Source organism: Xyrauchen texanus, chromosome 24 (assembly GCF_025860055.1).
Source record: "Xyrauchen texanus isolate HMW12.3.18 chromosome 24, RBS_HiC_50CHRs, whole genome shotgun sequence".
Taxonomy (NCBI): domain Eukaryota; kingdom Metazoa; phylum Chordata; class Actinopteri; order Cypriniformes; family Catostomidae; genus Xyrauchen; species Xyrauchen texanus.
In genome coordinates, this window is record NC_068299.1 from 31,255,235 (window position 1) to 31,278,239 (window position 23,005).

The 23,005-nt window shown below is 44.0% G+C and overlaps 2 protein-coding genes across 3 annotated transcripts in view; both read right to left on the reverse strand.

The window, feature by feature from the left end:
- The window catches only part of LOC127618243 (endothelial PAS domain-containing protein 1-like), an 86,023-nt gene extending 68,786 nt beyond the window's left edge, over positions 1 to 17,237 (reverse strand). For both annotated transcript variants that reach the window (XM_052090598.1, XM_052090597.1), the window contains exon 1: positions 16,911 to 17,237. In XM_052090598.1, coding sequence (XP_051946558.1) covers positions 16,911 to 16,954 — 44 coding nt within the window. In that variant the 5' untranslated portion in view covers positions 16,955 to 17,237. The remainder of the gene's footprint in view (positions 1 to 16,910) is intronic.
- A 2,522-nt stretch (positions 17,238 to 19,759) lies between these two features.
- Positions 19,760 to 23,005, reverse strand: part of LOC127618244 (protein kinase C epsilon type-like) — a 146,329-nt gene continuing 143,083 nt past the window's right edge. Inside the window, exon 15 of the mRNA XM_052090599.1 lies at positions 19,760 to 22,059. Coding sequence (XP_051946559.1) covers positions 21,913 to 22,059 — 147 coding nt within the window. The 3' untranslated portion in view covers positions 19,760 to 21,912. The remainder of the gene's footprint in view (positions 22,060 to 23,005) is intronic.

Here is a 23,005-nt window from a genome sequence, read left to right on the forward strand (position 1 = left end):
TCTACCTGGACGAGGGAGGGGACAAGGGGAGGGAAACAGAAATAATTAAAATGGGGGGTACTTCCTGTAACAGTGTAGTACCCCCCAAAAACTGTAAAATTTAAAAGAGGATAAAGGCCAAAGCAGAGCGACAGTGAGAGAGAGAGAGAGAGGAGAGAGAGATGAAAAAAAAAAAAGTCTTACTCGCCAGTTCTCCGATACGCCGCAGCTTGTTCCTCGGCCACTCCTCCACCCTCTATCGGACGACAGACGCGCCTCTCCGGGCGGATCAGAGGCAGTCCTCCAGCCCCTGGCGGACGGAACACCCCGCCGTGTTCTCGGGGAACAGAAGGGGTCTCCTCCGCCCCTGGCAGCGGTCCTCTCGCTCCAGGCGGTCGCCAGTGAGCCCCTCCCCGCTCGCGGTCTTAAACCCCGCCGCGTTTCAGCGGCCGGTAGGTGACTCCTGCGCCCCTGGCAGCGGCCCTGACCGCTCCAGGCGGTCGGCTAGGAGCCCCTTCTCCCCTCGCGGTCGGCGGCCATCGTCCTCGATCAGGCGGCTGGGCTCCTCGTCCCCCGGCAGATGGCCGCGGCTGCTCCGTTGGGGTGGACGGTAGTGGCGAGAACTCTACTACGGCGTATTCCTCCTCCTTCCCGGGTTTCGGCACCAGTGTAAAGGAAATAATGGAAAGTAGGAGGCGAGAACCGGCTTGACGATATAAATCATATTTTAATGAGAAACTTAAAAGACAACATAAACACACATGACGGACATGTCCGCTAACGATCTCTCTCTCCCGCACGGCCGTCTGCAGTCAGCCTTTAAACCTCACGGAGGCATAATTAGCCTAATATGGGACCGGGGGCGTAGAATCACGACCCGGCCCCGCCCTCCACCCTGCCACAAACTATCTCTTTAATTATTGAGCAAAGGAGCAGTTCCACTGAATGTCACAACAGGTAGCCAATAGACAGCCATCACCTCATTCTTTGAATGACAGGTTAGTATACCTTCCCCTCATCACGTTCACTCTGCTTGGTTAAGAATTGTAATCACCTTGAGTGTAACCTCTGTTACAAGTAGCCAGTCAGAAGGCAAGGCTGCAGCCATCTGCTGTCCTGTCACACACCTATTTTCATAATAAACAGCTCCATGTTGCTTTGGGAAACAAAGCAGCTAGATGCTAAAAGTCCAGGCCCCAATCCCTCAGGCCCTTGAGTGTTTGTAAACAGAGCAAACAGTTGCAGTCATGGGTAATATGTTGTAGTCATGGTAGTCAGGCTGCATCACTGAACAATCTCTGCTGCATCTTTTCCTTTGCCTAAATTGAGAGAGTACTTTTATTTATTTGTTCATTGGTACTTTCCTGTGCCCTATAAAGGAATAGTTTGGTCTAAAACGAAAATTCTTTCTCCCATGCCATTACTAACACAATGTCTACACCAGACATGAGTGTCGCGTCATGTCAGAAGTAATACAAACCATAATAATCATTGATGCTGTCTACAATGAAAGCTTCCATTATGGTGCGTCAGTCGTGCCGACAATAAACAGGTGTGCCATTCCATTTTGTACTGCATGTGCTGGCACAACTACACAAATTTAAGGATTTAGAACGTTCGTGTTGACACATCCAGTATTGACAGCCATTCAAATGAGTTTGTCAATCTGTCATTGGTAGATCTATGGGCTTTTTTTACAGGATGTGTTTCGTCTGCATGTGTCTCACTTGGTTTGCGTCACGTTTCACAGTTTTTTTTTACGTCTTTAACACCACAAATGCAAATGCATACGCTTTTTATCCAAATCAACAAACAAATGAGGAACATACCAAGCAATTTGTCATACAAAAGTCAATTATACTGTATATGCAGTATCGCACGGCCAAGTTCGAGGAGTAGCTAGAGTAATATAGACGGGGTGTAAAAAGTACTCAGAAATTATACTTAAGTCAAAGTATGGAAAATGAGTGAAAATCATACTCAAAAAGTCCAAGTATCTAGCCACAAACATACTTGAGTGAAAGTAAATAATTATTTACTTTAAATTGTGCTTAAGTATTAAAAAAGTAACTGTTAAATTTGATTTGTTTATGTCGCCTTTTTAATGTCTCCAATAACTGTCATACTGCTCAAAAGGATTGCAAAATGTTTCCGGTATCCTGTGCAATTTCCTGGTGGAATGAACACTAGAAGCACTAAAACAACAAAGGTTTTTATCAACCTTGATTAAAATCTCGAGTAAAACAGCAGATTATAAGTTTATGAACACTTACTTTTCACTCAGTTCACACACAAAGCTGTCTTATGACATCTAAACACTTTTACTATAGCACATGACACATTTTAACATTTGCTTTACACAACCAACTACAGTACATTTTCAAGCTTGTTTGAGTGTGATCAAATTGCACGGTAGCTCAACTGATAAAGTGTTGCATATGCGATACTAAAGACCTGGGTACTAGTTCTGAAGAGCACGCAAGTCGACACGTGAGCCGAAAGAGTCATAAATGCACCACAAAATTACATGGTTGCTTCAGAAATAGTTTTTCATTTCACATTTGCTTTTTATGACACTATCGGTTAGGTTTAGGTTCAAGACATTTCACTTGCTTTTAGCAGCACACTGCGGACATTTAACTTCGGAACTGCCCTGAGATGTGTAATGAATTAAATAATTTTATTTTGCAAACACTTTGCCACAGTCACAGTTGGTTGCATGGAAAAAGGCATGTGATATCAGAACACCCAGCCTCATGAGAAATAGACAAGATAAAAAAAAATCAAAATAAACTTTGAAGAAAGTTAGTAATGTTGTTGGTTTTGTGAATTGTTTTCTAAGGTTTACTACCATACCTTGCTGTTGAGCTGATGGATGAATTCAATAAAATACATAATTAATATTTACTCAGATTCCATTATTTTTAATCACTATTATTATTATAATTATCATTGCTGGTTTTATAGTTATTATTATCATTAATAATTAATAGATATGATTTAAATTTGAAGCCAAGTGCAGAAATAAATTACATTTACACATTTAATTACAAAAGCCTTTTACTTTTATATTAGGGGTGTAACGGTTTATTATGGCACGATGCATCATAGTTAAAAAATGTGACGATGCGCATCATGGAGATGGGACAGTTTTTTTTATTTATTTTTTTATTATTTTAGCATCCAATACATGCGGTGTCCTACACCTATGTAAAGTGAGCATCCTAATGGAAATCACTTCAATTACACAAGCTCTAAAATACGATTACACACTAGCAGCCACACTGGTAGCCACTAGCAGCCATATACTGTATCTACTATATATATTGCTGAATATTATGTGTAATAATGCTATGAGGGAATATATTCCTAATGTCAAATGTAATGTCTAATTTGATCAGTAAATTATTATTATCTAACTGGATAAGGATGCACTTCCATAAAGTATGTATTTTCAAAAAGAGTATTTAGATGTAATCAAAGACAATACTATTTTAGAAAAATAATAATAATAATAAAACTTTCAATCTTAACTTTTCTTGATTCAGGCTTATTTTAAAGAATCGTGAACCAAACTGTGAGTTCAGTATCATGAACCAAACCAAATCGTGAGATGAGTGAACCGTTACACCAGTATTTTATATGTATTTATATGCCAGTCCGCCCCTGCCACATGACTTTCCTAAACACCTGTCTGTCACAATACACTGCAAAATGTTCCTGTTACATGAGATAATTGCATGCAATGTATAAAGTTTGATTTTGAAGTAATTTGATCTAGACTGCCATTTAATAATTTTTTAAATGTTGCAAATTTATGTAGCTAGTCAGAAACCTGAAATTATCACATATATTTCATTACAAAATTCCTATTTGTCATTTTCAGTTTTCTCCAGGGTGATTGAGAAGTTTTTCAATAACTGTCCAATATGTAAAAGGATAGTATTTGGGGTAAAAAAGCCCCCCTGTTATAGAGGCTAAAGCCCCCAATATAACACATTGATTTCTTAAGTGGGGGAATAGATTTTTTATGAAAAGTGTTCAAAGTGGGCTCACATTGACTGATCCAATTATAATAGAGATTAATTTGTTTATAGAATATTTAAGATGTTGTGAAATTGCAAATGTGAATTAAAACAAAAGGTGCACCATTTCTCTATATAAAAAGTTTCAATTTTTGCTACTTGATGCCACAGTGATGTTTGCACATCTTTTTTAGGAATTCAGTGCAATTCTAGGAAATCAGGGCTAAGCGTACCGTGATAGTCACGATGACGTATTTGCAGAAGGTTGTTGGTTCGATCCCCACAGCCACCACCATTGTGTCCTTGAGCAAGGCACTTAACTCCAGGTTGCTCTGGGGGGATTGTCCCTGTAATGAGTGCACTGTAAGTCGCTTTGGATAAAAGCGTCTGCCAAATGCAAAAATGTAAATATAAAATGTATTTAAGTGACGGAAACCAAATAAGGATATTGAGAGTAAAGTTCATCTGAAAGCAGATGATTTTAGAAATTGATGTCACAGTGAAGTATGCTGTGGAAGGAGGAAGAAGGAGGTTGGTGAACAGGGACATGTCAGGAAACAGTGGTCTACGGGAGGTCAAGAGTGGAAAAACACTGGTAAAGACCAGTATACCTTAAGACAGAGGACATGGGAGAGAGATACAGTAGAACAATACGCAAGCAGAGAGACTGGAGTAAAAGGGAAATTAAGCTCCCTGTCTGAGAGCAGAGCCTCGAACCCATGCTGTTAGCTGAGGGTGGGTACTGTGAAGTCTCCATTCAGGTCCGCTCTAGAGATCTTGTCACAATAAACGTCTAGGTTACGTATGTAACCTCCATTCCCTGATGGAGGGAACGAGACGTTGTGTCAGAGAAGCGACACTAGGGGTCTCTCTTGAGAGCCAATATTCACCTCTGAACTATGAAAAAAGGCCAATGAGAGTTGGCAACCAGTATTTGCATGTCCCGCCCCCGGACATACGGGTATTTAAGCGGCGCAAATATGGGAGTTCATTCAGGATTTTTCTGAGGAGCCGGAAATGGTCCGGCCACAACAGTGGCTCGGCTCAGCGACGTGGCAGGGGAGACACAACGTCTCGTTCCCTCCATCAGGGAACGGAGGTTACATACGTAACCTAGACGTTCCCCTTCTGTCGCTCTCTCCACGTTGTGTCAGAGAAGTGACACTAGGGGTCCACTTATAAAAGCGCCACGCGCTGAGCTGTGTACGTGAACTGCTGATACAGGAGCGAGCAGGTATTCTTACGTGCAGGACGACCAACTGTATCAGGCTGCACGTACCCTTCCCCAATGCCCCATTTAAGCCATCAGGATTCCTTATCGTTACCCTGGAGGGGGGAACAAGGTGCTGGCCGCCAACCTGGGAACGGGCCAAGCCTGGCTGGGCCTCTTTTCTCTCTATGTTTCTCGCATAGAGCAACTTAGGCCGGGGCCCTTACACGCATTGAGGGAAGGGGGCCTTAGCCCTTATTCAGGGCGGAGAAGACCCTGTGGAGGCCACGCCTACCCGAGAGGGGAGGCAAGTTTAAGTGGCAAAACCATCAGAGGCCTGACTTAGGGCCTATGTGGAAAAGTCGGTGCGGTGGTGGATCCAGCCTATAGAGGGGGGAACATACAGCACGGCAACCGAGGCAGCCGTGACTGCCTAAGGGAAGTACGGGAGTCCACTTGCCAGAGGGGACAGAACCGTGGCATTACACACAGGGAGAGTCCGAAGGAGGCCTTACCTGTGGAGCACCTATACCAGTGCAGGGTAGCTTGCGGTACCCGCAGTGGCTTGGGTCGGCGAGTTCCTCCGCTGAACTGCGACCCACGAGGGATAGGGAGGAATCAACCGGTGTCCCAAACCTGAGATCTCCTGGGAATGAAGGCGCACTGTTTCCCCTGGTTAGGGGGAAGGGCGCTAGATGCAAGCGATTCACCCAGTCAGATCGTGGGCGTGCCACCGAGTTCTACGGGCTCGGTACCTGAGAGAACACGGGACGATACTGACTCAACTCGGAGATTGTAGAATCTCGCGAAAGTGTTCGGTGTTGCCCAGCCCGCTGCTCTACAAATGTCTGCTAGGGCAGTGCCCCTAGCCAGTGCCCATGAGGACGGAACACTCCTGGTGGAGTGGGCTCGGACCCGCAAAGGGGGGGCACGGCCTGGGTGTGATAAGCCAGGGAAATGGCGTCGACAACCCAGTGGGCGAGTCTCTGCTTGGAGACAGCATTCCCTTTCTGCTGTCCCCCAAAGCAGACGAAGAGCTGCTCAGAGCGTCTAGTGCTCTGTGTGCGGTCCAGGTAGATAAGTAAGGCACGTACTGGACACAGCAGTGAAAGGGCTGGATCTGCCTCCTCCCGGGGCAGCGCTTGCAGGTTCACTACCTGATCCCTGAAGGGTGTGGTAGGAACCTTGGGCACATAGCCCGGTCGCGGTCTTAGGATCTCGAACGTGTCTGCCGGACCGAACTCCAGGCAAGCGTCGCTAACAGAGAACGCATGCAGGTCCCCGACCCTCTTGATGGAAGCGAGCGCGATCAGCAGGGCGGTCTTGAGAGAGAGGGCCCTGAGTCCAACTGAGTCAAGCGGCTCGAAGGGGGGTCTCTGGAGTCCCGTAAGGACGACCGAGAGATCCCAGGAGGGGAACAGGTTAGGCCGGGAGGGAGCTATCCTCCGGGCACCTTTTAGGAACCTGATGATTAAGTCGTGCTTACCAAGAGACTTTCCGTCTACCGTGTTGTGGTGGGCCGCGATAGCGGCGACATACACCTTGAGGGTGGAGGGGGACAGCCTCCTCTCCAGCCTCTCCTGAAGAAACACGAGCACTGACCTAACTGCGCACTTCTGCGGGTCTTCGGCTCGGGAAGAACACCAGTCCGTGAACAGACGCCACTTTAGGGCGTAAAGATGCCTGGTAGAGGGAGCTCTGGCTTGATTGATTATATCTACAACGGCAGATGGTAGACCGGCTAGATCTTCCGCATCCCGTCCAGGGGCCAGACGTGGAGGTTCCAGAGGTCTGGGTGCGGGTGCCAGAGCGTGCCCCGTCCCTGAGAAAGAAGGTCCTTCCTCAGGGGAATTCGCCAGGGAGGGGCTGTCGTGAGGAGTGTGAGGTCCGAAAACCAAGTCCGGGTAGGCCAGTAGGGGGCTACCAGAGTGACTTGCTCCTCGTCCTCCCTGACCTTGCATAGCACCTGTGCAAGAAGGCTCACTGGGGGAAATGCATACTTGCGCAGCCCCGTGGGCCAGCTGTGTGCCAGCGCATCTGCCCCGAGGGGAGCCTCTGTCCGGGCATACCAGAGCGGGCAGTGGGAGGTTTCTTGGGAGGCAAACAGGTCTACCTGGGCCTTGCCGAACCGGTCCCAAATCAGCTGGACCGACTGGGGGTGGAGTCTCCACTCTCCGCCGGGCAAGCTTTGTCTTGACAGCGCGTCCGCCATCACATTGAGGTTGCCGGGGATGTGAGTGGCGCGCAGTGACTCCAGTCGCTGCTGACTCCATAGGAGGAGACGACGGGCGAGCTGTGACATGTGGAGGGAGCGTACTCTGCCTTGGCGGTTTATGTAGGCTACGACCGTGGTGCTGTCTGTCCTGACTAAGACGTGTTTGTGCCGAATTAACGGAAGAATTAACGGACTCGAGTCCGGAGCCAGTGCTGAAGTGGTCTCATATGCATCAACCCCAGCGGCGCGGCCACCGCGGAGGATGCCATATGCCCCAGGAGCTGTTGGAAACGTTTTAGCGGGACCACGGAGCCTGGCTTGAAGGAAGCGAGGCATTTCAGCACTGACTGAGCACGCTCGTTGGAGAGACGTGCTGTCATTGAGACTGAGTCTAACTCCAGACTGAGAAAAGAGATGCTCTGGACCGGGGAGAGCTTGCTCTTTTCCCAGTTGACCTGAAGCCCCAAACGGCTGAGGTGCCTGAGCACCTGGTCTCTGTGTGCGCATAGTAACTCTCGAGAGTGAGCCAGTATGAGCCAGTCGTCGAGGTAATTGAGTATGCGTATGCCGGCTACTCGGAGCGGGGCAAGAGCTGCCTCTGCGACTTTCGTGAAGACGCGAGGGGACAGAGACAGGCCGAAGGGGAGGACTTTGTACTGATACGCCTGACCGTCGAACGCGAACCGTAGGAAGGGTCGATGTCGAGGGCAAATTGAGACGTGGAAGTACGTGTCCTTCAGGTCTACCGCTGCGAACCAATCTAGATGCCGGACGCCAGATAGAATTTGTTTCTGGGTGAGCATTTTGAATGGGAGTTTGGACAAGGTCCGATTGAAAACTCGCAGGTCCAAGATTGGTCGTAAGCCGCCGCCTTTCTTGGGTACAACAAAGTAAGGGCTGTAGAAACCCTTCTTCGTTTCGGTTGGAGGGACAGGCTCTATCGCGTCCTTTAATAGAAGGGAGGCGATTTCTTCACGCAGGGAATGGGCATGTTGGCCGTGTACTGCGGAAAAATGTACGCCCACGAAGGGGGGCGGAGACCTGGCAAACTGAATTGCGTAACCGAGTCGAATGGTCCGGTGCAGCCAGCATGACGGGTTGGGCAGTGAAAGCCACGCCTCTAAACTCTGTGCTAGGGGCACCAAAGGGACGGCTTTTTTGGACGTACCCGGCGGGGCTTCGCAGCGGTGCGGAACAGGTAACGTGGCGTCCCGAGGCTCTGGTGCTGAGAAAAAACTCAAAGCACTTACCTTGCTCCGCGCACCCGGCAGGGGGCGGGTTCGTGACTGAGGAGGAGGTCTGATGCTGGCGTCCTCTGGACTCGTCTGAACCGGCCGGCCGGGGAACAGTCGTGGGGCTGAAGGCGGGGACACGGCGTCCATGGAGCCGGGACTGTTGAGGCCTGAAAGCAGAGTGCCGTGAGAACGGCATTTGCGGGCCATATGCCCCAGAGACAAAGGAAATAGCTCTTTTATTGAGAATTTGGGTACCGCAGCCCCCGTTAAGGGGTGCGGCAAATGAAAAAACAAAGGATTCTCCTCCCGGCCCTCCACCGGGGGACGGAGCGGTCTTACCACCTCCGGAGCTAACTTCTTGGACTCTGGGTGCGTTGTCTCAGGAGCGCCTGGGCGCCTTCTGGGTCCTCGAGGGGGTCCGTGAGACAGGGGGCGTGCGCTTCCCGCGGTTTGCTCGACGCTGGGGCTGAGAGCTGGGCCCGAGTTGAGGCGGAGCAGGAGCTTGTCTTCTGGCCGTGGGAGGACGCCCTCGGCGAGCAGACGGGGCATGGGCCGTGGCGGCAGGCTTGCGGCGAGGCATGATGTGAGAGATGGCCTCCGTCTGCTTATTTACCGTGGAGAACTGCTGGGCACAGTCCTCGACGGTGTCGCCAAAGAGGCCGAACTGGGAGACAGGGGCGTTGAGGAAGCGAGTCTTGTCGGCTTCACGCATCTCGACCATGTTCAGCCACAGTTGAAGTTCCTGGACCACTAGCGTGGCCGTCGCCTGCCCGAGCGCTTGCGCTGTGACCTTCGTCGCTCTCAGGGCGAGGTCGGTCGCTGAGCGCAGTTCCTGCAGCGTGTCGGGATCAGGGCCACCCCCGTGCATGTTGCAAAGTGCCTTGGCTTGGTGGACCTGCAGGAGAGCCATGGCATGCAGGGCGGAAGCGGCGCGTCCGGTGGTGCTGTAGGCCTTCGCTGTCAGCGAGGAGGTTGCCCTACAGGTCCGGGAAGGGAGTACGGGGCGACCTCGCCAGGTGGTAGGGGTACCGGGGCATAGATGGATCGCAACAGCCCTATCCACCTGGGGAATCGCCGCGTACCCGTGGCGCGCTCCGCCGTCGAGGGTGGCGAGGGCGGACGAGCCTGTGGCGGTGTGACGAGTGGAGAGGGGTGCTCTCCACGAAGACGTCAGCTCATCATGCACTTCCGGGAAAAACGGAACCGGGGGGGGGGGCGAGGCTGTGAGCGGCGCGCAGACCCCAGGAACCAGTCATCCAGCCATGATGGCTGTGGGGAGGATGGAGGGTTCCAATCCAAGCCCACGCTGTTGGCTGCCCGGGAAAGCATGTCGGACATCTGTGCGTCAGCATCAGCATGCAAGCCCGAAGGCGGCAGCCCAGGGGAGTCCTCTGCATCAGATGCTGCGCCCTCCGATGTCGCGGCGAGCTCATCGGCTTCCATCGCAAGAGGGTCGGCTGACTGGCTGTGAGGCGAGTCGCCGCCGCCTCGAGCACGGACGGGAATCAACGAGCGTGCTGGGGCGCGGGTGGTCCGAGGGGGCGTACCTGGCGGAGCTGCACCCGCAGCCATCCCCAAATCGCCTCCATCGCCAGCCGCATCGTCCTCAATCCCGTGGGAAGAAGGAGCAATACGGGGGGCGGCTGGAGTGGCTTGCTCACGGTTGTAAGCAAGCCGCGACCGCAAAGTTGTCATGGTCATGTTCTCGCAGTGAGAACATGAACCATCCACAAACGCAGCCTCGGTGTGATCGCTACCCAGACACACGAGACAGCGCCTGTGGCCGTCGGAAGTGGAGAGCACTCTACCGCATCCAAAAACAACACAGGGGCGGAAGGGCATCTTTATAAAGACGCGTCCTTAAAAGGACGTTCAACGCCGCTGTGTTTTGCTCTATTAGAGGAAATTACTCTTTTAAATAAAATCACTCTTTTAGGGTGAAAACTCGTGAGAGTTTTTAAATCTGCACTGTCGATGCGCCCAGGGGCAGGAATGCACAGCCGTGCAAACAGGAGAAAGCCGCTGTTGTGCGCCGTGGCTGGGAGGCTGGGAGGCTCTTTGAATATCTCCACAAAAGTCTCATATCTTAGATTCTTTGTGAAAACAAAGGCTTCAACTGCCCACATCAGTCCAAATCTATTCAAATGCCTTGATACCTCCAAATGATACAAAGAGGAAAGGTTTGTGCATTCTGTGAACTTGGACTGGGTGGTAGGAGCATCAGGTCCCTGTGCGAACGCAACAGATCTCGAGAGTGAGCTAGAATCAGCCAGTCGTCAAGATAATTGAGGCTGTGGACGCCCATCTCGCTTAGCGGGGCGAGGGCTGCCTCTGCGACTTTTATAAAGACGCGAGGCAACAGGGACAGACCGAAGGGGAGGACCTTGTATTGATATATCCGGCCCTCGAAAGCGAACCGCAGAAAGTGTCTGTGCCGAGGTAAAACCGAGACGTGGATGTCAATCCATGTCAATGATGGCCGTAAACAGCGAGTGTATGACCCAGGGAGTGAGGAAGCCGCTCTTTTTTTTATGTGGGTGTCGCAGCCCCTTGGGCATGTGGAGGAATCAACACTAAAGGAAATAAAGGATTCTCCTCCCGGCACTCCACCAGGGGACGGAGTGGTCTGTGCACCACCTTCCATCTCCTGATCGTGAGACGGGGGGCATAAGATTCTGGCTCTACACCGGGGCCGAGAGGTTGGCTCGGGCTGCAGCGGAGCCGCCTGGGTTTCTGCCACAGGGGGACGCACTCGGCAGTGAGCAGACGGGGTGCGGGACCTTGAACCGTGCCAAGGTATGATATGTTGAATGGCCTCCATCTGCTTCTGGACCGCTGAGAACTGCTGGACAAATTCCTCAAAGGTGTCGCCAAACAGGCCAGTCTGGGAGATGGGGGCATCGAGAAAGCGAACCTTGTCGGCATCCTTCATCTCATCCAGACTAAGCCATAGGTGGTGCTCCTGGACCACCATGGTGGACGTCGCCTGCCAGAGAGCCTGCGCCATGACCTTTGTCGCCCGTAGGGTATGGTCGGTCGCCGAGCGCAGCTCCTGCATCACTCCTGGGTCAGGACTACCCTTGTGAAGCTCGTTCAATGCCTTGACCTTGTGTACTTGCAAAATAAGGAAAGCCGTGACCACAACGTTGCAATGGTCATGTTCTCACAGTGAGGACATTAACCATCCACGAATGCTGTCTCAGCGTGACTATGGCCAAGACACGTGAGGCAGCGATCGTGGCTATCAGAGGCAGAGAGGTAGTGACCGTATCCAAGAACTACACACAAACAGAAAGGCATCTTAAAAAGACACTCTCCATCAGTGTGCACACTTTTAGAGAAAATACTCTTTATCAAAATATATACTCTTTTAGCTGTGTAAGCGCCCAGGGGCGTACTCTGCACTAAACATGCACGAGGGGGAGAAACCACTGCAACGCACCGTATATCCAACAGCATACAATCACAAAGTAAATGGAACAGCAGTGGAACTTGCTGATTCAACACTGCTCGGCTCCGAAGAAAAAATCTGAATGAGTGGTTGCAAGCCAGCTCCTTTTATACCTGTATGTCCAGTGGAGTGGCATGCAAATTACACTCACCAATTCCCATTGGCCTTTCCTCAAATTTCAGAGGTGTTTGGGGCTTCCAAGAGCGACCCCTAGTGTCACTTCATGGACACAACGTTGAGTGAGAGACAGATAGGGAACTATAGTTTGGCAATCGTTTAGGACAACTACTTCAGATTGTTTCCATTTTAATTGACTACATCACAATACCAGTGGGTCAGAAGTTTGCATACACTAAGTTAACAGTGCATTTAAGCAGCTTGGAAAATTCCAGAAAATTATGTCAAGGCTTTAGACAATTATCCAAGTAGCTTCTGATAGGAGGTGTACTGAATTGGAGGTGTACCTGTGGATGTATTTTAAGGCCTACCTTCAAACTCTATCCCTCTTTGGTTGACATCATGGGAAAATCAAAAGAAATCAGCCAAGGGGAGGTCCAAGTCTGGTTCTTCCTTGGGAGGATTTCCAAACACCTGAAGGTGTCACGTTCATCTGTATAAACAATAGTACGCAAGTATAAACACCATGGGACCACGCAGCCATCATACTGCTCAGGAAGGGGATGCATTCTGTCTCCTAGAGATGAATGTAGTTTGGTGCAAAAAGTACAAAATCCCAGAACAACAGCAAAGGTAGAGAAGTATCTATATCCACAGTAAAACGAGTCCTATATCAACATAACCTGAAAGGCTGCTCAGCAAGGAAGAAGCCACTGCTCCAAAATCACCATAAAAATAAAGTTTGCAAGTGCACATGGGGACATATATCTTGTGTCCTCTGGTCTAATGAAACAAAAACTTAACTGTTTGGCCATCATGACCATCGTCATGTTTGGAGGAAAAAGGATGAGGCTTGCAAGCCGAAGAACACCATCCCAACTGTGAAGTATGGGGGTGGCAGCATCATGTTGTGCGGGTGCTTTGCTGCAGGAGGGATTGGTGCACTTCACAAAATAGATGTCATCACGAGGAAGGAAAATTATGTGGATATATTGAAGCAAAATCTGAAGAAATCAGCCAGGAAGTTAAAGCTTGGCTGCAAATGGGTCTTCCAAATGGACAATGACCACAAGCATACCTCCAAAGTTGTGGCAAAATGGCTTAAGGACAACCAAGTCAGGATTTAAATGTCAGGAATTGTGGAAAACTGAGTTTAAATGCATTTGGGTTTATGTAAACTTCTGACGTCAAATGTATGTATGTATATATATATATATATATATATATATATATATATATATATATATATATATATATATTCTTCTCACCACAATTGCACAGATCGGTTATCTGAGTCACCATAGACTTTGTCAGTTTGAACCAGTCTGGCCATTTCCTGTTGACCTCTCTCATCAACAAGGCATTTCCGTCCACAGAACTGCCTATCACTGGATGTTTTTTGTTTTTGGAATAAATTCTAGAGACTGTTGTGTGTGAAAATCCCAGGAGATCAGCAGTTACAGAAATACTCAAACCAGCTTATTTGGCACCAACAACCATGCCAAATCACTGAGATAATTTTTTCCCCCGATTCTAATGGTTGATGTGAATATTAACAGAAGCTCCTGACCCATATCTGCATGATTGTATGCACTGCACTACTGCCACACGATTGTCTGATTAGATTATCGCATGGATGATTGTTGGTGCCCGAGGGGCTGGTTGGAGTATTTCTGTAACTGCTGATCTTCTGGGATTTTCAAGCACAACAGTCTCTAGAATTTACTCCGAATGGTGCCAAAAACAAACAATATCCAGTGAGCGGCAGTTCTGCGGATGGAAATGCCTTGTTGATGAGAGAGGTCAACAGAGAATGGCCAGACTGATTGGAACTGACAAAGTCTACAGTAACTCAGATAACCGCTCTGTACAATTGAGGTGAGAATAATAGTATCTCAGAACGCTATTCTGAGATTCGGGCTGGATCTGTTTTGGTGGCACAAGGGGTACATACACAATATTAAGCAGGTGGTTTTAATGTTGTGGCTGATACAGTATATACATATATATATATATATATATATATATATATGAGAGAGAGAGAGAGGAGAGAGAGAGAGAGAGAGAGAGAGAGAGAGAGAGAGATTTCCAGTAACAAATTTGACCAAGAATAAAACTCTTTCATAACTTTCATAACTTAAAAAAAAATTAAAAAAGAATATTCAGACAGGGCATTTAGATTGTTTAATTGGGCTATCCAAGGAGTAAAATACATGTGCCCACTCAGTTGGGAAAATTTTTTGTTTAAATTTATATGCACCGATATGACAATACAATACAATACACAACAATATTTACCTAATTTTACAAAAACAATTTAAATGCACACCGGGTGATGACATGCATAAATCAGAGCTGAATATGAGATCTGAATCGATTCATTGAAACTAACAATTTGAACTGTTTAGAAGAAATTAATTGAATGTACCAACTGATGTTTATAAGTCCTCACTAGACAAAGAAGGATCACAAAACTAGTCTAATGACACAGGCTTTTATAAATGATGAAGTCCAAAAATCCATTGTACTGCACATGCCCATATGTGTAGTAAAACCATGGTTCCTAGTACTTTGTTAGTGAAATATTCATTCTGAACATTTGAAATTAAAAGCTTGCCTTGTGTAACAGTCGCTAAGTTAATAACAAGAAATATAATTTCTCACTTTCTTTTAAAACTCAAAGAGTGCAAAGAGTTTTAACTTTAGTGTCTGGCTATGAAATAGATGCAGATAAACGGTTCCCTGGCAAAGCTTTGGCTGAAACAGTGTGCACAAGTTGCTGCAGGCTCCTGGCCAGCTCTCAGACTGAGGGTGAAGGACTGGTACAATGAGTTAAAAGAGCCCCTCACAAAGCAGTGCCTTTCGCTCAGTAAATGAGCCAATTTGTAGTTTTCGTGAACTCAAGCACAGAATGAACTAGAGACAAAAGCCTGATGATTCAGAGGTAACGTAACAGAGAGCTTCAACAAATGAAGAGGAAAAACGTAACATCAGAAAGTGACCTTGCATGAAATAAGTTCTAGAGCAATCAATTCACTTCTATTAAAGGGTACACACATACATCTTGCTCCATCAAAGCATTGATTATTACAATAACAATGACTTTATCAAAGGCTTGCTTCTTCCTGTTGTGTGGTACCATATTGCAACCTATTCAAACTCATCCATATGGCAGCATATACACGTAGGGCCATGAATGGGGCAACCTGGCTATCTTTCCAACATGCAGGAATACAAATATGACACGATATACCCTGAGGCTTGAGATTATATCTATCCTACTAACAGTAAACAGACAAAACATTTGCATTTGGTGTAGAAAGCACAAACAAATTCACAAACACACCCCTGTGGCCCTCTTACGGTGTTGTATAAGAGGGCCGATGTGCCTTACAGTGTGTGATCAGAAGAGCTAGCCTTGGTTCCTGAGGACTTGGGTCTTTGCCTCCCCTCTGAAACAATTGTGCAAGATACATTCTCTTCATTTGAGTTTAGTAGCAATGTTTGTTTATGTTCTACCACCCTGAGATCCATCTGATAAAGAGCAGAGAGTTTGTTAGGGAAGAACTGTCACGAGGTTGAGGCAGACTTGAAGGCGCTCTGAGACACATGCGCGCGCACACAAACACACTCACTGTTTCTTTTATTAATGGGACATTTAGCTCTCAGAGATATGCTTAACCTTTTTCAGTTACTGGAGATTTACACCCCAAATGTGTGATTTCTTTACAGTTCATTTCATTTTAAATATGCTACCTTATAAGTATGTGTTTTATTTATAATGTTATTGAATCCTGACAAAACCCCAACAGTTTAGTACTTTTGTTTAGTTTACCAAATAATATAATAATAGTAATAATAATAATAACAACAACAATAATAATTTAGATAACTTAAATAAAAATAGAACTCACACATTGAGAAAGGATAATAATGCTAATTATTATTCTGTTCAATTATACATTTTTTCTATTCTTTTCTATTCTATTCTAATGAAAGTTACATGAATATTCTATAAACTCCTGAGTATGCCGTTCAGATTCGCAGGGCTATAATAATTCTATTTTTACATCAATAAATTAATTAATAATTCTCATGACATTCTACTTAAAAAAAATAATGAAGGCTATTGACTGATATTAATTTTCAGTGTTCAAAAACCGAGAAATTCGAATATTAACTGTAGTTACAGTTGCCGCTTATTCTCAAAATGACAATGACGACATTAATGACTTTGTCTCTCTTTTTAAAGTTTTATGTTTTCGGTCTTATGGCGTTGTTTTTCAAAGAGTTTAACAACCAGTACGGCTGTGGATGAACTTTACAATCGCCTTGAGATGCAGCTGGGGACGATTCACTTGTTGTGCTCAATAAAACTTTATCTTCTCGCACGGCAAGGTGCGTTTAAGACCGAAGCGTTTTGAGCTAAACAAACGGAACAGAATGCAGGTGTCTCGAGAAGCAATTTTAACAGTTTAAGTTATTTTTAATTTTACACTGCGTCTAAAAAACACGACGCTCCTGCGCTGGATGTTAAAAATAAATAGCGAGACGCGACGCCACGGTCAAAATCGTCCGTGCAACGCTCTAACATGTTTGATGTGAACGGCCCCTTAGAGTGTAGCCTGTACAGCAGATCACAGCACAGGGAATGTAACTTAAAGCTCGGTGAACTTACCTTTTCTTCTCCTTTTCTTCTGTCATCTCTCTTAATTTCACCATCCTGTAGTAATTTACGAAGTTCAACACCCAAACTATGCAAAGAGAATGTGCTCCAAAACACCGCAAACAGATTTTCGCGCAGGAAAAAAAGACGCACAATTTATCTTGAATATGCAATACAGTCCATTCCAAAGGAAACAAGGCAAACAAAGGCAAAAGTGGACTGTACAGTCTCAGAACACTGCCGAGGATCGTACAGTTTTCCACTTTATTTCAGGAAATCCAAGCGCTTAATGACGGAGTTCTCTCGGCGGTTTCGCGGGTCAGCAGTGATGTTGGTGATTCACTGACTGCGGAGCAGTTGACAGCCGGGCAATCACTCTGAGCACCGTAATTGGTTGGTTCCGACTTTGGGAAACGCCCACCTTCAGCATTGAGAGCGTGTTATCTGGAGCAGAGGCGCAGAAGCCTGATCCTGGTTGCTTACTTTCACAAAAACAACGTTCATAACCTACATCACAGACATCCAAATGTTTCAGTTTGCAGTAAAATAAAATCCCATTTACATGATCAATCCATGTAGACAGCATCATCAGCTGGTGCAAAACTTTCACTCTGGCCCCTGTCCTTAATGTTGAGCCCTGTCATTAATCTCAGTAGTGTAGTATAGGGCATGGCAGGCACACGTTGTATAACCACCTATCTTTTAGTATTTTGCGTATGCCCACCTGAAATAAGTGAATGCGGGAGCGCAACTGATGGCCCGGTCAAGACAGATGGTTCGACTAAGCTGATCCACCAATGAGAACGTTAATTTCAGATGCAATTGGATATTTGCTAACCAATCATATTTCCCTTTTCAGTAAGTGGCAAGACATTTTCAGCATCTTATGCTGATGCACAAGTAACCCTGGAGTAACCATACAGTAGCATACTGTGCAAAAGTTTTAGGCACTTAAGATGTTTCACAAAAACATTTGTCTTAAGATGGTTATTTATATCTTCAGCTTTAGTTTGTCAATAGGAAAAATGCATTTTAGACTCCCAAACATTACTTTTGCAAATAGAAAATATTAGAATAGAAGAACAGGGTTGCATGGCCCCACAGAGACCCCCACTGAACATTGAGTCAGTCTGAGATTACATAAAGAGACAGAAGCAATTGAGACTAAATATACAGAAGAAGCTTGGAACATCTGCCAACAAGAAAAACTGTGTCCAGGTGTAGAATTGGGGCTGTTTTAAAGACAAAGAGAATTGGGGCTGTTTTAAAGACAAAAGTGTCCACACCAAGTATTGATTTAGCTTTTTTATGTTTACTGGACTTTGCATGGTGTTAACTGATAAACTAAAAATATTTATGGCAATAGTTTTGAAGACATCCTCACTATGCAACATTTTTCACAAGTGCCTAAAACTTTAGCACAGTACTATATATATATATATATATATATATATATATATATATATATATATATATATATATATATATATATATATATATATATACATTTAAATGTAACTTATGCAATTCAACTTTGTGAAAATACTGCATGTTATTGCACCTCTGCTAGTTTTTGATACTCATTTTTTATTTTATTTTGGCATTTCACTGCTTTCGGTGGTGCCTTTTTCTCATGATATAAAATAATTTCAATGTATATTTGTAAGTAGGAAAACAATTTCACTATACACAGAAAAGTACATTATAGTACACAAATAAAACAAATAACATTCATTCTTATATAGACTTTATATGGTAATACAAGACAGCGTGTTAATGTGAACATGACTAAACTTCTATTAGCTATACAATGCTTAACAGTTTATTACGTATTATGAATTTATTTATTAATTAGAGTAGTAATAAACTATTAACAATTTTCAAAGTAGCCTAATAAAATGAGCATTAATGAGAACTATTAATTTAAATACATATTAAACATGAAGTTACCATACTATTGTTCTTAGTAGTGTACTGTACACCATGCCAGCAAGAAACTTACCCATATAGATTTTGTAAGTTTATGTGGGACTATAATTACAACAGCCATTTATTTGTTTTTATTTTAATGGGAAAACAAAATTCTTACACATTTAACATATGTACAGTATATAAATGAATTGTAGAGATCGGGTGTATTTTGTTATTGTTTTTTCTCGGAGGTATGCCCAACTCTTCAGACACTACTACACCACTGATGAAACTGTATGCCGATAGTTTGTAGATTTGAAATGTTCCAACTAAGATGATCTTCTCTTCATGCCTTTTAGGTGTCACAATTTGCTTCATAATATTTCCCTGCTCATTTCATATTTTGCCTGTGTTTGCCACACTTTGACAAACTAATATGTCAAAATAAAGCTAGCTTTAATATTGATTTTGTATTGTTGTTTATTTAATCTCAATCTTAAAAACTCACTAGCTTTATTTAATGCATTTTATTTATTTATTATTATTTTGTTGTTGTAATTATTCAACTTAAGGTGCTCAAGAGCATATCATGTGCATCATAGCCTCCATTTGGAACAGAAGCTTTGACAGGACCAATCCATCACTCTTTAGATTAGGGCACGATGACCCTTATTTTTTAACAAACTGCTCAGAGCTACCCCCTTATTTTGTCATTAACTCTGCTTGCTTTTCCAGTTATTCATCATACAGTATCATCAATATACATGTTTTAACATGTTTTTACAATGATTCAATTATATAACAATAATTTTATAGCAATCAACCACAACTGCCATGGTCTTCTTCAGCATTCTGTAGAAATACAGAATATGCTTTTAGATGCCTGAAGAAGAAAACAACATCTCAACTACAGAACATTTTGAGACCATTTCGGAACAGTCAGATTGGATTTTGACATCTTATTTAATAGGTTACAAACAAAATAAAGCACATCCACATCCTTTGAGTACAGTACATACGGCACACAGTAACATGTGTAATGACATGACAGTGATGAATGGCAAAGGTGTCAAATAATAATAAAAAAAATAACATTCATGTCTTAAGACATAGGAAGCTGCACAATACAATAAAAAGAAAAACAGATGCATTAATGATACTTACAGTTATATAACTTAATATTATCACTTATATTAATATGCACTGTACCTCTGTATGTACAAATATGCATTCTTTTGTGATACACAGACTCAAGTTTGACCAAAGAGGAACTTTATCCATGTGTTTTTATATTTATTTCACTTAAAAATGTAAATGTGTTTCCTATATAGTCTTCTAAAAAATAAAACTAAATAACCACACAAAACAGCCCATATCACTCATGAAGTCCAAACTAAGATTGAAATGTGCATCAGGGCACAGGTATTAGGCAGGAGAATTAGTGTGACTCTCCTGTTCTTAGACTCCATCCAGACCCGGTGAGGGCCAACAGACGCCAGTTAAGGAGTGCACAATTGAGGGCAAACATGCTTTAAATGTGAAGTGTGTAATTTTTTCATATTAGACCTCATATCTCATTGACAGCTTAATATGCACAGAGAGAGAGAGAGAGAGAGAGAGAGAGAGAGAGAGCTATGAAAAGCCATTTGTAGGTTGATATCCCTGATAAGTGTTAAAACTGTGAGTTTGTGGCGCTATCAAAACATTGCTCTGTTTCCAGCATTTCAACCAGTCCGATACAGCAGCAAGACTCAACCAATGGCATGATTTTGGGGTGAGACTACCTTTTTGTTAAACCAATGGCAGACAGGAAGTGTTCAAGAAACCAGTTTAAATACAGTATTTTTCAATTTGGTTTGGTGATGTTAGTAGTGCAGAAATTGCACACTTTACCCTTAAAAAGCAATCATATCGCTGAAAATCCCAAGATGCACAAATGAAGCAAAATCAGGCTAAAAATAATGCTTAATGTTTTGCAAATGCATTCATCTAACATCTAACAATTTTTCATTTTGAGTAAATTATATCCAATATTTTCGGACACATGTTGCATTACTATGCTACAGGTCTTGGACAGGGAAAGAATAAATGAGGGTAAAAGTTAAGGGTGCTTCAATTGTGCTATGTTTTGAATGGAAGATCATTTGCACGTGTTTTTCTTTTTGCCATAGCAGATTAATGTTTTTGTTTCTTTTCTAACAGATTGTACGAAAGACCAAAGCTGTAACGGCACTGAAAAAAAAGACCTGACCTGGATATCACATGACAACCTAAGTAGCCAAGCTTCATGATAATTGGCCTATCGGCAGCCAGGATTAGAAAGACTGAAAGAAATTGTTATATTTAGAAACAATGATTCAGAATGTGAGATGGCGAAAAAACTTGGAACGCTTGACCAAAATACACACATTAAATATTGCACATACTGTAACAGTTTCTCACATTCTAGTAATACATAATAATATCATAGGCATATACAATAGATGATTAGGCTATTAGTTCACAGGTTAATAATCAGTGTAATCAGAATATGTAAGAAGAGGAGAGAGAGAGATGTGGGTGTCGTTGCATTGCAGAGAAATCCACAATTTCAACATCCTAGCAACAAGACATACAGTTGTCCACACACTCCAGTTCATACTGTAGGCAAACACACATCCACTCTCACAACACTTGTCAACACTGCTGTTTCGAGGTGGTCACATCAAAGGCAGTTTTGTGCATCACACACGTTCCCGGTACCCTCCAATCACTGGCAGACAGACAATCGTGTGATCAGATCGCAAATTAGAGTGCTTTAAACTCCCAACTCGTCACATGTCAAATACAATCATTGGTTCTTTATATTTGGGTTTTGCATTATAAAATGGACAAGAAGCATGAGTGCTTGCGTTTAAGTGTTGATTCTAAGGATCTGTTTGAAGAGGGATGAAGCAGAGGAGAAATGAAAAGGAAAATGGCCTTCCATTCGATTCTAATGAGATTTATCCATCTTCAAACTGCTTTAGTGATGTCACACTAGAAAGCCTCTCTCTTTGTGGCTCAGGGGCACTCATAAGTACATCTCAGTGTTATGCATCCATTAAATATGGAGGATTTCGTATTAAGACAGGGTCTCCTCTGCATAATAGGAGAAGCCCTTGAACTCATCCTGGTTGATCTGTTTAATGATGGCGTCTTCTACTGGTGTGAGAACCGGCTCCTCGCGGGTGAAGTCCTGGTCAAAATTGTTCACGTCCCTTTTGGTTTTCTGTGGATAAAGAAGGAAGTGTGCTTCATGAGCAAATTGGACACTTAAAAGAAAAGAATGCACAAAGAACAATTTGTACAGACACAAACATTCTTTGCATACATCGCTATATATCACTGACAAACTTTTTTACATGAATTGACACAAATTTTTTACATGAAATGTAACAAATTCATGCTTGATTTTAATTGGTTAAAAAAAAGATTAAAAGAAAATGATTTTGTGTTGAAGTAAATATAGCAGTACTTTCTACATTAAGTTAAAGTGTGAACTTGAAAATATGAAGTAAATACTACATTTCTGCTCAATTAAAATATGTCAAATCTAATGCTCTAGCTTTAAGTAAATATTATTCCTGATAGTTTGTTACCTTCAAAATGTGTCATTGTGTATCAATCCTAAAGTAGAAAACCTTGTCATATTTATTCGCTAATTTGAGTACAAATGACAGGTAAATAAAATAAGTACATTTTACTTAACTTTTAGAAGCTGGTGTTCCCAGCATCCAATGGGCTTGATTTTAATTGGTCAACTTCTTTCTGAATTGCTTCAAGTTTCAAATAAATAAATAAATCCAATTTTGTTTTTCAGTAAATGTATCTTAATATTAATTTTGAGTAATATTTTCATATTATTAAAATGTTATTGATTTAAATTTTATTTTTAAATCAATGGAAAGCACTGTAATTTTAGCATTTGGGTAAAAGATGAATGGACAAACTGTACAGCCCAAAAACAGTAAAAATAGGTATTAATGTATGTGACTGTAAATATGACTGAGATATGAGGCAGGTACAAGTAATTTCACACACACTCACTCACTCACTCACTCACTCACTCACTCACTCACTCACTCTCTCTCTCTCTCTCTCTCTCTCTCTCTCTCTCTCTCTCTCTCTCTCTCTCTCTCTCTCTCTGCTCTCGCTCTCTCTCAATTTTCAATTTC